The following is a 16,808-nucleotide window of genomic DNA, read 5'->3' on the forward strand; positions in this document are numbered from 1 at the left end:
TTCTCCTGTTAAATGGAACCACTCCCTAGACCAGATAGCACTACTACAGCCTGGGGTCACAAAAACTATGGTAACCTGGTTACCACCTACAACTGGTCTCAGACTAGTATGTATTTTAAATTGGGGTATTTCTATATTCTTTGATAGCTCAACATACAAAGATATACAGAATGATGAGTTTCATTCTGTCATGCTCAAAGAAAATGACTATTTTTGTTGTAGTGCTAGGGATGGAATGCTAGCCAAGTGCTCTGCCATGAGCTATACCCGCAACAAGAAAATTACTTTCTTAGGCTTTCTCTACAGAGAAATATGTTGAAAAACTAAAAGGAGGCTTAGTAACTTAAAATAAAAACTACAATTAATATTGAAAAACAAAACCGTAAGATTTTAAAATGACTGCCAGGTGCTGGCAGCTCACATCTGTAATCCCGGCTTCTTAAGAGGCTAAGACTGGGAGGATCAAGGTTTGATGCCAGTCAAGCTAAACATTTCAGGGGACTCCATCTCCAAAATAACCAAAGCAAAATGAACTGGAGGTATGGCTCAAGTGGTGCAGTGCCTGCTTTCAAGCAGAAAACCCTGATGTTCAAACCCCAGTTCCACCAAAAAGGAAAAAAAAAGATGCTAAAACTTGTATTTAAAAAAGAATAAATGGATCTGTGAAGGATCTAAGACAAAATTTCACAAACATTTAAAAATTCAGAGTGGCCCTTTTTTCATGGTGCTGGGAGGAAGGAAGCACACAGGCTTCCTTATTTTTCTGGCTAGGAAAGTAACCAGACATGTATGCAGATTAACAAATAAAGGATTAATAACATAGGTACACTAGATGTAAGAATGCACAATACAAAACAAAATCGTTTTGGAGCAACACTCGAAACTCCTAATGACACTTACATCTGTCACATACGCCTCAGTAATTGGAGGACCCCGAACTGGGCTGAAGCGTTCCCCTATGCTCCTCACCACAGTACTGAATACCCGGAGAAGCGCTGCCAGCTTTGGTAATGACACTGATGGAGGAGGAACATCTTCATCCACTGACTCCCCAGAGGCCACATGGCTGAGGTCCTAGATGTGAATGCACAGCATTATTTAAATAGTACATTGTTTTGCTTCTGTAGTGCTGGGGATAGAACCCAGGCTTTAATCTTGAACCCCTCCCCCACTCTTGAGATAAAGTCTCACTATGATGCTCAGGCTGGTGTTGAACTACTGGGCCTAATTGAGTCTCCTGCCTCAGCACTCTGAGACTACAGGCTGCACTATGATACCCAGATTATTAAGTCAATGAACTTGAGAATACATTTCTGCAAATTAAGAGGAATTTTGGCCAAAGAGAAGAGGAAGCATATGACTACAAATACATAAATGGATTTTTTTCTTTTTAATCAGCCCACTTGAAACCCAATAGATAAAGGAAATAAGCCCCTGCACCAACAGAGATGGGTGTTGGGGCAAAATAAATCTACTACAAACACTTTAGCTATATATAGGTGTATATGGAGCCATAAATTTTTGCCATTACTAAGTTGGTTTTTGTGAAAATCTCATCTAGGCATTCTTCCAGTAACTAAATTAAAAAGTAAGTAGTCTGCACCAATATTAGGCACACAAAAAGCAGAGGGTGTTAAAAAAAAAAAAAAAAAAAAACTTTAAGACCTACTCTTCAGACTTATACTTGAAGGAAAAGATCAGGAAAACATGAGATATTAGGCATCAAGATAACACAAGACAACTAGGTACTATGGAAGCAAGAGAAGTGTCTCTATGAACTAGAATGGGTGGCCTCTGAAAGACAGTCAGGATAATGGTGGGTGAGGAAAAGACATCCCATGTGTGAGGACAAAGAAAAAAATGTGAAAGCAAAATATTCCAGTGCTTTTTCCTGAAAGAAAACAAACACATAAGCACAGTTAAAAGCACTGAAACCATGTTGGCCAGAAGTAAAAACCAGTAAAGAAAAGATGAGGCTAAACTGTGAGGGGAGCGTTGAACACTGAAAAGAATCCTAGCACACATGAACAAGCAAGGATTCTGACAGGAGATGGCACAGGCTTAACCCTAGGAAAGTCCACAGGGCTCAGCAGCACCATCAAAGCTGCAATGCAGCATGCGAACAGCTGTCCAAGCTGGATGAGGCCAGGCTTGTCTTCCAATGCATGATTTAAGATGCCCTGAGCATATGAGAGCATATTCTTCAGAAGCTCTTTTTCTTTTCCTTTTGGCGACACTGGGGTTTGAACTCAGCCTCACACTTGCTAGGCAGGTACTCTACCACTTGAGCCACTCTGCCAGGCCTTTTTAGTATTGGGTATTTTTGAGATAGAATCTCATGAACTATTTGCCTGAGTTGGCCTTGAATCTCAACCCGCCTGACCTCTGCCTCCTGAGTAGCAGAGACACAGGACTTCAGTGCCTGGCTCAATTTGCCTCATTTTTTGAGATCATTTTAGTAAGAAAAAATAAGAGTGAACTACAGAAAATGTCTTCAGCAAAGTATAAGCTACCAAGAGTATATTATTTCCAGCTCTGCAAAATATTTCACCACTAATTTTTCTTATACCCTTTTGGGTAATGTAAAACATGTGAAAAAAATATTGCAATGACCATATAATTTCTGGTTTTAAATGTCAGGTGGTCTGAACTACTTTAATGTATGTCTAGCACTGTTTTAAGATTCTTGTATTTTTCTGAACTGGAACTTCAAAGACTGAGATGCTACAAGCTTACCTCAGCATATGCCTCCATGTCTTCTAGAAACTGACCGAGCAGAGTAGTAGAAAACGCAAGATCAGCTACCCAAAATGGTTCCAGACTCTGCAGCCACCCTTGGAATCACAAAAATTTTTAAAGAGTAGGAAAAGAACAAAAACCAAAAGTTAAAAAATATTCAATACACTTTTATTATACAAAATTACAGGTTTCATTCTAACAACTTTATTTCATTTATTTATCTATTTTTAGTGATACCAATGTTTGAATTCTCTAGCTAGGCAGGCCCAATTACCACTTGAGCCACATCCAAATCTTTTTTGCTTTATTTATCTTTCAGCTATCCTCCAACCATGATCCTCCTACCTACAGCCTCCCACACATGTAGCTGACATTGTAGGCACACATCAATATAGCCAGCTTATTGGCTGCAATGGGGTCTCACTAACTTTTTGCTTGGGCTGGTTTAAGAACTTTGAAAGGTATCTGGCTTTCAAGTTGTCTACCCTTAAAATATCCCTTATATAACACTGGGACAGCTAATAAGTAATAACATGATTAAAAGCATCTTTTTAATGCTGTAGAAATGAATATTCTTCAGAAAATGAACTGCAAATCTCGTGTCCTTATTTTTTTTTTTAAAGCAGATTTATTGTTCACGTGACCTGGACTAAACTGCCACACCTACCATCAGCCAGGCTCTCTAACCCAGGGCTCCATGTAGCTATCAAAGGTATGCACTGACACACCCTATGTTTGGTTTATGGCACTAAGTAAACTAAGAGAAGCTGTAGCACCTGGAGCAAGCGGGTACGTGAAGATGAGCTGTGCTATTATTCGCTTAACTCAGAGAACAAAACCAAACATTATCAAACAGAAAAATCACAAATGCATTAGGACCTTACATTTTTGAATGTCAGAGCAGTGACCACCTTTCCCTCTCCTACCAGTCCATGCTACAAAAATGACTTCAAATGTCCTCACAGGTGAAGCATTACAATCTGCCTCCCTACCTAGTGTTAACAACATGATCTGCATTGAACAGACCAATTTAGCTAACAGTGATACTCATTTATATAGCCACCATTTTCCCCTGAACCAATTAGTTTTCTTGGATTACTGAAGAAATAATATTAACAGCTGGTCTTTGGGGGAACCAGCACTTCTTCCCAGTGTATTTAAATGAATGTTACATGCTAAAAACCTTACCAGACACCTGCTGTGTGAGTGAAGGTTTCTGAGTATGATCTATGTGCCATCCAACTAATATATCAACTGTATCCTAGATGGAGACAAAAAAAAAAGGAGACCATTCATTTTAAGTCTTAACTGCCATTCCACTTGTGAACCATTTCAGTAACAGATTCTGGGAGAGCGTTTCTGTTACAGCTACTTGACAGAAATTACAGAAACTTAGTAATGGGGAGATGAGGGACAGGAGAACAAAGAAACTTTGCTCATGACCTTGATGGAATGCTTTATATATTTTTTATCAAAAATCTTAAGGTATACATGTCAGAAAGAAAAACACTTGGTATTTTTGATAAAAACAGTATTAGTGAATGATTCAGACCTGGACCCTCAAACATCACTAACTATATTTAAAGGAGCAGAAATACTATTTTCTCTGTCTCCCCAGTTCCTCACGAACAAACCAGCCTCCTACACCATCACTGGAGAACAGAAGCGGGGAACTCACCCTAAAGTTGGTGCTGAAAATATGAGGGTAACATCGAGCCACCAAAAGAATGCACTTAACGCACTTGCAAAGTAGTTCTGGTGTATCCACATTTTCAAGGATGGACTGTAGACTGGTCATTACAAGCTTAAAAATAAAAGTTACAAACCATTAACATTTAACAAAATAGGGAGAAAACAAGAAAATTAGGCTGTTTATTAGTAACTCTATCTAAAAGTTAATTATGATACCAAAGAATATAAATTCTATTGAGTTAAAAAGAAAAACAAAACTGAAAACATTTCATTCCCTCCACTAAAACAAATACTGCTCTCTGCTTTAACATCTACTAACATTGTTCCTTTAATGTTGACTAACTTCAGTCCTAAGTAAGATCTTTGTTTGTTATGCACAGCGCTCACTTTAATACCTTTCAACTAAATTTCAAATACAAAAAGATGTACTTGGGAAATTCTTTCCTTCAAAGCACCAATTACTTTCCAACTTAAAATGTACAGCAAATGTTATGTAATTAATGCTTTAGAGCAAAGTTTAGACAATTTGCTTCAAATCAAAATAACTTAGAGAGGAAAAGCATGGCACCACACATAAAAGACATGCAGGCTCCTGTTAACATATATAATATGTATTATTAAAATAAATATAGAGCATAACACTGAGTATTTTTGCAGCTGTTAAAAACAATTTTCCTCCAAAGAAGAAAGCTCTTCTTTACAAAAGAATGTCAAATATTTAAGAACCGCTAGAATAAGAAAAGCACCATTTTAAAATAGGCACACAGAATACTGTTAAGTGAAATAGTCTAAAACGCAAGATATACCAACGATCTCAGGGCACCACATCCAGACTACTTACTCTGAGAGAGAAAAATAAGCCTTCCTAATGGAAGATCTGGTGGTCATACTCACCAGGTGATCAAACTCTGGCTGACAAAGGAACAGCCTATCTATATGCTGGCCTGTGATGCAACCGTAAGAATGAATCCATGAGTTACTCATTCTCAAAATGTTTAAGCTGATTCTGATTAGGGAGGTATGATAAAGCAAAGCCAGAAAGCAAAGCAGACTACAAAAGTTCTTCACAAAAAGATGTGGAGAACTGTTCTAAACGAAGAGAGATTAGAAAGGCACAGTCCCTAAGACAATGCTTCAGCCTTGAGGGGATCCTGCTTTGGGGGAGATATCACTAAAAAAAGCATCTTAAGGGCAAATGCAGAAATTTGAGTATGGACTGTGTTTCTAATAAACTTGATTTTCTCATGTGTGATGGGAATACTGTTGTTATATAGGAAAACAGGCTTACTCTTAGGAGACAATTCTAATGGGGTAAATTATCATGATGTGTGTGATTTATCTTCAAATGGTTAAAAGAAAGCCTGTATGTGGAAATAAAATAACCTTAGCAAAATGCTAATGAGTAGGGGCCCAGGGGTGAAGTGTACCCAAGGTCTTAGGCTCAATCTTCAGCACCCTTCCCCAAAATAAATCTAGGTGAAAAATATATGAGTATTTATTATACTGGGCTGCATGTTTTCCTATGCCTGAGTGTTTTCAAAATAGTTAGGAAATGCTCATGATATGGAAACTGTATCTAGGCCAGCCACAGTAGCTCACGCCTGTACTCCCAGATACTCTGCAGGTAAAGATCATTAGGGCCATAGCTTAAGGCTAGTCCAGGTAAAAGTCAGTCTGACCCCATTTTAACCAACGAGCCAAGCATGGTGGTAACACACATGCAATCCTAGTTAGGTGGAAGGATCCCAGTTCTCAGGCTGGCCCAGGCAAAAAGCAGTACCAAAATGGGCATGGCTCAAGTACAAGGCCTCACGTTCAAACCCTAGTACTGAAGGGGAAAAAAAAGTATGCAAAATAAGCCCAATCTGATATTATACTGTTTATACTGAAACTTTCCAAATGTTTTTCTAAGAACCTCTATAATCAGGGGGGAAATGCATTTTTCAGAAATGCGTAATTAGTTCTTAACATGTTTTTAAAATATCCAAAATGAAAACATAACATGAATTGTAAAAACTAAACCAAAAAAGCATCAGATACACCAAACACAAATACCTAATTTTTAAAAACACTGTCGCAATAAAAACTTTATTATTTAAGATCTTACTCAAAAATTGGGATTGAGCTTTTTTATTACGGTCAGACAAACAAAAGTGAAATAAAACTAAGTAAAGCTGGTGTTCATTTATAAATAATTACTTTACATCACTTGGATGAAAAATTTTTGACACGCCATCAAGCAAAGGCTTAGAATTGAGTTGTGGTATCTGTCTTCCTCAAAGAATGTGAAGCCTTCCTGTGGCAACAGAACTCCTGGTGGAGGTCCTATTTTCAACTCCGAAATTAAAAATACTAACCACTCACCTGCATTATGGATGAAAATGCTTTCTTCTCTCCCACAGTCTCCAGCGCTTTGTAGGTGGCACACAAGTAGAGAAGTTTAACTTCATCTTTTGCAGATGAGCCAAATTTGCTAAAAATCCACTTGAAGATCTTCTCAGCCTCATAGCTCAGAGAAGCACAAAGAAGGCCAAGACAGCAAGCTCCCTCTTGCCTCAACTCCTGAAGCAATTTGCTACTGTGTATTTTAATGCAAATGGAACAAAACACATACAAAAGGCATAAGCTTTCAAAGATGGCAAGAATGACACATCTCACAAAAGAAAATGTCTCAGATGTTTTTCAGGTTTTCAAATGATTTTTGTAAAGTTCAAATTACATAAAAGATTAAAATTTTACCCACTCTAAATACTATCTTCTATTTTGCAGTGTTCAAAAGTATCTTTGTCAGACATTAATTAGATTTGCTGTTACAAAATCAGTTATTAGCAAATGGTAAGTAAAGTCTTGGAAATAAAATTCAGGCTTCAAATTCCATTTCAAACTAAATGATTCACAGAAAAAGGCAGCAAGAAATGATTAGATAAAACACACTACACGTACATTCTAAATAATATTCAATGTATCAGTAGTGTAAAGTAGTTATGTATATAAACAAACTTAAAGGGATAGCAGTAAGAACATAAGCATAATATTAACAAGTAACCATGTAAAATACAAGCACCAGACAACAGTAAGGCCTGTGGCCTGCTGAGTTTGGGGTGCTTTCCAACACTGCCTCCCTTTGTGCATCACTGCATACCCTGGAGACTCCAGCAAAGGTTTAGCACCACTCTTGCTCAAGGAAGGAAGTTCCCTGCTATCCCCACTCACTGAGCGTTTTCAACATCTCCTAGTTTCTAGAAGAACTAATCACATTCACTGCTGCCAGCATCAAGAGTCTAGGTCATTCTACCAGTCAATGCTTATTTATTCAGTCTCTAGCAAAAAAAAAAAAAATTCCCTTTCAAGTAGATTCTATTTGTATTCAATAGTAATTAATGTATAAATAACAGATAAAAATGACATGACTCAGTAAAAAATGATGTTCATAAACAAGGCTAATGAGAAATTATTTTATAATTCTAAAACTACTTGTACAGTTATTAAAGGTTGGCTATTAGTTACTTACCTTTCATTAAGCACATCATGTACAGCAGCCAAGATATTATCCAATTGTTTAACTAGTACCTTAAAAAAAACACATCTGTCAAAACCTCAAATTCCTACACTTTTAAGAATGATACTGTGTAACTGTCTTCCTTAATTAGATGCCCCTTAGCATCTAGGGCACAAATATATCAGAAATGTCATGTTTCTTATCAGACTATGAAAGATATTTATCCACAGGCAACAGTCATCAACATCAATAAGACAGACTCAAAAAACATTTTACAGGCTGGCAGAGTGGCTCAAGTGGTAGAGTGCCTGCCTAGCAAGCGTGAGGCCCTGAGTTCAAACCAAGTGCCACCAAAAAGAAAAGTAGTACATATATATTTTACTTGAAATGCTCTGAAAGCATTTAAAAATGGAGAAGATGGAGGGACAGAGACTAAAGCAATATGGTAAAATGGCTATGACAAAATTTAAATGGTAGGCATGAAGGCACGAGATTCACTGTACAATTCTATCAACTTACTGAATATTTAAAACTTTGCATAGGGCTGGGGCACAGGCATGGCTCAAGTGATTGAGTACCTGCCTAGCAAGCATGAGGTACTGAGTTCAAACCCCAGTACCACCACAAAATAAAAACATACAATTTTTCATAATAAAATTTGAGGGGGAGGAGCTTTGCTTCAAACCAAATGTTATTTACCTCACTCTACCGTTCCTAGTAATTTTCCTGCCTCATGTCAAGCTCTTAATTAAACATTAGGAAAATTTCTTGGAGTGGAGGAAAATTTTTAAATGCTTCTGAACTTGGTTTATTATAGGGCTTTTCTACTTCCTTAGCTCTGGTCTCCAGAACAAACTTTACATGAACAAAACAGGTGCCCCATACCTCTATTTCACATAAGAAAAAGTACTCTGTCCTGGAACACTAGGAGAAAACTTCTGCAGACAGAGAATTATCTTCTGGCTAAAATGTGTTAAAAATTAAAAGCACTTCATTGCAGTAGATGCCAATGTGGATGCAATGGGAAGGACCGGGGTGTGTAAGTAGCACATGGGTCCTAGATCATCATAGCATAGTCCAACAAAGTAGAAAATAAGAAACACACGCACACAGTTATTTTTTTTATATCAGGGTTTGCACTCAGGGCCCCACGCTTGCTTGGCAAGTGCTCCAGCACTTGATCTACACCCCCAGCTTTTTTGCTGTAGTTCATTTTTCAGATAGAGTCTTGCAGGCACTTTTGCCTATGTTGGACTTGAAACCAAAACCCTCCTAGCTCTGCCTCCCAAATTCTTTTTCCCTTCTTAAAACACTCAAGATAGCATTATCTTGGATAGTATGGAAACACAGAAACAACTGACTATATTCAAAACCTACTATCCTCACCAGCTTATTCTCTGGTTGCTGAATAAATTCTTTCAGCTGCTTTACAGTAGCCAGTCTTCGGTCTCTGTCGTCCTCCCGGGTGATCCTCCGAAGAAGGTTCGACAGTCGAGACTCATCAGAATAAGACATGGATCGCTCTATAAATACATAAACAGTGTGTTGTAGTTGACTATAAATAAGCATAGGAAGCTTACCACATAAATGTTCTGAAGTTCACTGGACATGGAACACAGGCCCTAATACTCTTGCTCATCTCTCTATAAAAAGACTCAGCACAGCAGTGTCCACAGACAACACCCCCTCCCCACCCCCACACACACTGAAAAGAAAGAATGAATGAAAAATTACAAAGGGAAGAACTCATTCCAGAAGACCAGCAATGAGAGAAAAAAAGATTTAGAAATAATTTTCTTCAGGTCCATTCCAAGCTGTTTTCAATATCCAGGTAAAAAGAATGGGTAGCCAGGAGCTGTGTGCATGCCTGCATAACCAGCTTCTCGGGAGACTTGGGAGGGAATCCTGAGTCCTTGCATTCGAGACCAGCCTAGGTAAAACTGCAAGACCATCTCAAAAACAAAGGCAAAGACAAAACAAAACAACAACAACAAAAAGAAAGGGCTTAAGTAAATGACTTGTATAGGTGAGGGATGAAGTTTCACACTTAGAAAAAGGATACATGCTTCTATGTCTTGTCTAGGTATACCTCGCTCTGGAGAGGAGCTTCCTGTTTAGCATCACTTCTCTATGACAAAGTTCTGGCAAACTGCAACCATACAGTCAGTTTGAAAATGTCTAGTTACCACCGTGAGCAAAGTATGCCACCAAGAGAAAAGTAGCAAATCCAAACCTTTCTTCCATTTTCTCATTGCAAAAACATACACAAATGCTCAGTGAACCCTGTTAATAAAAATGCATGACTGCCAATACGAACATCAACAACAAACCACAGCAAAGGGTATGACAGTTTCACTTCTAAAGCATGAAAAGAAAACTAGTAAGAGAAACCACAACATCTGAGGGAAGATACAGGATTTCTATCAACCCCAATCAATAAGGATGGATATGACAATATCATTAGGTTACCAGCTGAGGGATTTATGCCATTTACAATTCTGCCACTAGCAAACTGTACAGCTGCTGTCAAGAAGAGGAGCTGGACTACGATAACTTCAGAGTCACTATCTGGCTGCTGTAGTGTACTACTTCAAACACTATATTAAGAAATAGCATAGCCTTCAACTTACTCATTCTATACTGAACTCCCATCAAAAAACAAAACTGGCTTTGTACAAGTTATATACCATAAAACAGACAAAAAAAAAGAAGTGCACATAAATGCTCACCAAGATACAATGCACACATTCACAGGCACACATACACGGATGGGGATGGGAGGAGTCCTCGTATACTACGTGGCCACCAAGTAAAACATCCAACAAAGCATATAAAATCAGAAATCTCAATGCCATACTCAGCTTTACCAATGAAACAAATTCCCCTTTAAGGAAAAAAAAATGCACATTATCTCTAATTCTCTGAATTTTAAAGGTGCTTTACCTATATAGTAAAGCTCAAATTATAAGGCAGACAGAGGCAGGGATGTATTTAAAAAGGTCACGTTCCCGTGTATACAAGACTTGCTGTTTTCACTACCTATTTAGCACTCATGTTAAGACCTTACCAGTTGTCTAAGCCTTTCTCGTGAGAAGTTAACAGTTCCCAGGAAAAGAATGCATATGTCTTGTAAGCCACAGCAAACCACTCAGCTCCCACCTGTACCAGGCATTAGTAAGAAAGGAGGTATCGGGGGCTAAGAGGAGGCACAAGTTCTGGTTGAGAAGTATGCAGTGGATACCGGCTTTCCGGCCTTACCCTGTGATTTCCTCATGTCTTTGGTGGCTAACGCACGACTGCCATGCTGAACACTGGTGAACTCAGGGCTGGTCACATTGTTAACCCTCAGCTCTTGCCCCAACGACTTCCGACCATAAGTATTTTCCCCAGATCCTCCATTGACACTGTAGCCACCTAGAAACAGAAAATTTACTTCAACAGTATCTTTCGTTTCACCCAATCAATTCCCGGTAGTTCAAGATTATTGCCATGCACAACTTGCCCAGCCTTTGCTTCTCCAACCTCTTCCCTGGGCTGCCTGCCTTGAAATCACTTTGATGTCATCAGAAGATAAGCAGAGAAATTAACACTAAATTAAGTCAAATTTTACAGTTTGCACACTTTTTACAAGTACAGAGGACACTCAGGAGGAACATCAGACAATATTGCAATATTGTGTACCTTTGGCAAATATACAATGCATTTATGTGAATTAAAAAGCATTTAAAATTTTAAAGTCTGGGTAAACTTATAAAGTTTTCAGAAATAATGCTGCTTATCTGTTACCTACTGGACAAGAGAGCTGGGAGGAAGACGGTGGGAGGGAGGAAATGACAGGTAGGTAGGTTAAAAAGACAAACACAAACCATGCCTCCAGCATGCTGTAAGAAAATAAACATACCCTTTTCGTCATTCTGTATGTCAGCATGGACTCTGGTATCATCATGCCTTTGCCGAGACACCACAGCTGAATTTGAAGGTTGCAGTCCATAAGAGGAAGAACCACCCCTATCTCTTGATGAGGAATATTTTAAATTATCTGGGTCGGCTGATGCACTATCAGTTCTGTAAAGACAGAAAAAATGTCAGATTAGAACTTTAAGCAAACATTTTAATGGTCAACATCTTAAGTCTTTCTTTTATACAGCCTTTCCTCTTCTAACTTTCATACCCAGTCGCTACTATTACGTATAGGCACTCCATTGTCTAATAACAAACCCTTCAACTTGGAAGAATTGTCAATGGATCATTCGCCAGCTATTTTGTTTCTCGTACTAAAGACCATTCAGAAATAGGAATAACCTCCAGGATGAGGGTGACTCATTCTAGTTTGTTCAGGACTTTACAGTCCCCTGTCCCAGGCAAAACTGGACTATTTGTCACTCTGGTCCCCATGATGTAATTTTAAAAAGTAATTCTTCCTAAACTCTCCCCACAGGAGAAGGTTAATCAAAAATTTTCAGACTTCCTAGTCATTAAAAAAAAAAAAAAAAAGCATGTCAAGAGGCAGTGTGTCCTAAACTCTGAACTGACTTAATTATTTGTGGGAAAATATAGAATGATATTTGAAAGTAAGCCCAACAGAATGTACAGAAAGAACACTTGAGCTGCAAAGCAAGAGTCTGTTTATGCACTGCAATACAAAAGGAGCTCAATGAAGATGCTTTAACTGTAAAAAAGATCAATTAAAACCACTTAAAAAGTGAGGAAACAAAGCCTAAAGAAAATAGAAGGCATAAGGCATACAATAAAGCTGAATCTGAAGGCTGAGGCTCACAATCTGTATTTAAGTACTCTTTAGAATACCCAATACTTGGACATTAAGAAACAAGTGATAGAGCCCAGAGTAAAATAAGCATTCTTACCAAGTATCAGCTCTTATCTGCTCTATGCCTCCATTTCCTCATCAGTAAAACAGAACTGAACTGCAAGATTTCCCATGAATCTTATTCTTCCAACCACCAATCATAAATTGTCAAGAAAGAAAATATTCTATTACAGCATATGAAAAATACAAATAAGTAGTTGCTCTCCTGAGAGAAACACCTTTAAAAAAAAAAAAAAGTAATCACGTCTATACTTACTGAAAACATCTTCTGAACCCATAATCATTTTAGAAAGTTTAGGACACTAGCAAGGGCAGAAAGTAACCTACTCCTCAACCCTCATGCCCCTCCCATTTGTAAAACTGGCAGTAGAGTTTGTATACATATTTCATTTAGAATTTATCACCCTGTCCTTTCCCCACTCACAAAAGTACTCAACACAAACCATTCCATAGGCTCAATCCATTCCATAGGCTCAAAAGGTTCAGACACCTTGGTCTGTACCTACTTGCAATCACTATTAATACACAATGACAACAATTCCCATTAAACTTGGATACCTAAGTGGCACAAGTTAAATTACTTATAAAGGCTGTAATCTGAAACTTATTAAAATTCCATAACTACTACAGTAAAATAGCTAAGGGTCCACAATGGAGCATCTTCTTCAGAGTTTACTTATTCATAGATAAAGCTAGGTATTTCTAACATGAAAAAATAAAATCTATGCAATTTCAAAAACTATGTAGTAGGATACCTTCCAAGTATACTACGTAAGCAGGCATTAACATTCAATGGAGCACAAGAACTTTTTTTTTAAGTAATGGAAAGTTATTACCAATGTTTCTAAAAATAGCATATTAAATGTGCATCTATGATAAAACATGACACATCATGACCTTCTGAAAGTAGACTGAAGAATAAAGATCATGAGCTTTTCTGGCAGGTTTTGAAGTTGTCTACATAATGGCACCTAAAACAACCTAGAAAAGTGAGCTACTAGAAACGAACAAATAAACACAGGGCTAATTATGATACACAAAGACAGATGATGTCTACCAATATTTAAACATGCCTTCATTTCCTGTTTTCATAGTGCTTATGCATCACCTATACTATCTTTACTATTAAAGAGTTAAATACTTGTATCATTTTTCTGGTGACAAAGTAGTAACATAAGGCAACAGAGAATACAGATTAAAAAAAGATCTGGGCTCAAATCCCAGCTCCAGCCCTGAAAAGGTACGTGTGCCTTTGGATAAATTACTTCATCTGCAGGCCTCGGGTTTCTCTCGTGTAAAGTGAGGGGAGGGTTTTCCTATCTATTTCATACCTCAAGGCTGCTGTGAGGCTTAAATACGATAATTCTTAAGAACTTCTTAGCTTGCAGGATACATTATGAGTCAATATAACCATAATACAAAATAAACTCAAGGTTTCCAATTTAATAGACAATATACAAGCAGTTCATGAACATATAAACACAGTCAAATTTTTACACTCAATATATAGCAGTTTGTTTTAAATTCTTCATTAAAGAAATGAAGTAATTTACTGCTACCAACAAATTTCTACCTAGGATGCATTTGATTTCCAACTAAACTTACAAAACCCAGAGTGACTTTCCAATTTGTTAGAAATATAGGTTTTTAAATACCAAAGAGTTATGAACACAGATATTTTTCCCCCCAAAAATTTGGGTTTTCAAAAATATAACAAATTCATTAGGAGGAATTACTATCTCAGAGCTGCCTAAAAGCACTGTAGTTGTCAAGTTCTATTAATACAAATTGGTCACAGCACTTCCACCAAGAATTCGGGTTACGTTCCAAACCCAAAAGCACAAAATGGCTCAGCATTTATATGAAATCTCCCTGTCTATAATATCTAGATTACTTAGGTCTCAAAAACTATTAATGTCAGGCTGTTAGCACTAACATCACCACACCAGTCCAATAAACAGAAAACTTAAAGAACGGAAATGAGCACTTAACATGAGGCAATCAAAGGCACCAAATAGAAAATGCAGATATGAACTCCTAGAGGCAGGCATCGATGTTAAACTAGTAAGTTTTAAGGGCTGAAAAAGGTATCATCTGCCAGAAATAGTTTTAATTTAGTGGGAAAAGAAAATGTATCTGAAGAAAGCTAAGAATCCAAGGATCTAAAAATACCTCCACAGCCCTTTAATACTCTAAAAATATTATGAAGAGGGAAAAAAAAAAAAAGAAATGCACAAATTTCCCCAAAGTGATCAAACTGAAGTCAAAGCCTGATGTACATGCCACATGAGAGGTAAGTTTCTAAAGCTCATACCTCAAAAATCGCATACTGTATAATATGGAGCCTTTGTGATGTTTTGCATCAAGTCAATCTGTAAGACAGTAGTTACAATATTAGTGAAGACAGTGGGTTAAAACATTTGTTGTTCAAACACGAAGCAAATATCATTCATGGGTTAGGTGCTTTTAGTTGAACTATGGTACCCTTGGGTTCCCATGTTGAAGCAAAATTAAGATGAAAAGACACTATCTTAGAAGACAAAGAAGCTTAAAGTAGCAACCAAAAAATGTGAGGCACATAACCGTAACATACAAATTGCATGCAAATACAGTACCATTCATTTTAGTTACCTATAGTCAAGATACAGAAAATGTAATAAACCTAGGCAGTCATCCATTTTGAAAGACCCACAACCTTAAGACCTCACCATCAACAATCCACCATGTGTTAGGGATATTATCTCCTGCTTAAACAGTCTTATGGCCCAGTTCTTTCTTATAAGCATTGGGAAGAGCAACCTTCCCCCACCACCCACCCCCAAAATAAATAAATAAAGCCACCTCTGGGAAGCGTGAAGTCACGGAATTCTCTATTAGAAAGCAATTCCAGCCAGGCATAGTGATGCATGCCTGTAATCCCAACACTCAGGAAGCTGAGGTAGGAGGACCATGGGCTTGAGGGCAGGCTAGGGTACATAGTGAGTTCAAGACCAGCCTGAGCTATATACTGAGACCCTGCCTCAAAAACACAAAACAAAAAAACAACGGAAGTGTCTCCCATAAAGCAACCCAAAATGACTTGATGCAAACACCACACCTAGTAGTGCCACTCCAATGAGCATCACAGTGCTCTGAATTATTTCTGGCTAGGCTCACTAAGGGATTGCACTCTGGTGCTGAGATCTAATTTGTAAATTATATAAATCAGGAAATGGGATTTTCACGAAAGCCAGAGAGGGAGGAATGTTTACTTTCTAAAGCAATAGTACTCAAAGGCAGTGTCACTGTCACAGAGCAGCTGTAGGTTAAACTGGGAAGTTTTTGTATTAACAGTTTATACTGCTTGAAAAAATGATTAAAAATGATTTACCTTTTAAAAATAAGCCCACTGTTATCCCTATAATTTCTCTTACTCACCTGGATTCAGACATGCTCTCATGAGGACAGAGAGAAGGGAAACTATACATGAGTACTGCATGCATCACTTTTACATTAGAAACTGCCCTAAGTATGAGTCTAGGGTGAAACATTCATTTGGAAAGCTCAGAGATCTTATTACATAAAATTCTTCTCACTGAAAAATTTAAGTTCAAATTTAATAAAACAGAATTGAGTCATTTCATCAAAGTTATAAATGAGTCTGCATCACTTCTGCAGTATTAAAATAATAAGCTAATATAATTTCTTGGTGAAATTTCCTTAGCTATCTACATATTAAGTGATTCTAATACTAAATCTCAAGTATCCATTTATTGGTTCTTTGTTACCAACTTTTAATTATAAATCAAACTCTGAATTAAACATTGTAGACTGATGAAAAAGGAAAATATATTTAACTATTGTAAAACTATAAAGAATTTCTATTATTGAAAGAGTTACGGATTTTTACCTGAGGCTTCAACAGTTATCTCAAACTCTTAGAATGTCATGCCTAGCAAGGTTGTCCTTGTTCATAAGGGGGCTTTGGGCCACACCAGAAAGCCTAAAAATTTGACTATGGTCAGTACTTTGAGTTACATGGATCAACTCAAACTCTGGAGGGCTGCACAC

General features: G+C 37.5%; 1 protein-coding gene across 3 annotated transcripts in view; it reads right to left on the reverse strand.

The window, feature by feature from the left end:
- Positions 1 to 16,808, reverse strand: part of Smg1 (SMG1 nonsense mediated mRNA decay associated PI3K related kinase) — an 86,276-nt gene that overhangs the window by 53,161 nt on the left and 16,307 nt on the right. For 2 of the 3 annotated variants that reach the window (XM_020160442.2, XM_020160443.2), the window contains exons 2-10: positions 11,832 to 11,995; positions 11,189 to 11,344; positions 9,317 to 9,453; positions 7,943 to 8,001; positions 6,796 to 7,009; positions 4,418 to 4,543; positions 3,928 to 4,000; positions 2,737 to 2,834; positions 901 to 1,074 (exon numbers count right to left, since the gene is read on the reverse strand). In XM_020160442.2, coding sequence (XP_020016031.2) covers positions 901 to 1,074; positions 2,737 to 2,834; positions 3,928 to 4,000; positions 4,418 to 4,543; positions 6,796 to 7,009; positions 7,943 to 8,001; positions 9,317 to 9,453; positions 11,189 to 11,344; positions 11,832 to 11,995 — 1,201 coding nt within the window. Of the gene's footprint in view, positions 1 to 900; positions 1,075 to 2,736; positions 2,835 to 3,927; positions 4,001 to 4,417; positions 4,544 to 6,795; positions 7,010 to 7,942; positions 8,002 to 9,316; positions 9,454 to 11,188; positions 11,345 to 11,831; positions 11,996 to 15,072; positions 15,131 to 16,808 lie in introns of all 3 variants that reach the window. The other variant, XM_074059970.1, reaches the window with a different exon arrangement.

This window comes from Castor canadensis, chromosome 17, assembly GCF_047511655.1.
Source record: "Castor canadensis chromosome 17, mCasCan1.hap1v2, whole genome shotgun sequence".
NCBI classification, from domain to species: domain Eukaryota; kingdom Metazoa; phylum Chordata; class Mammalia; order Rodentia; family Castoridae; genus Castor; species Castor canadensis.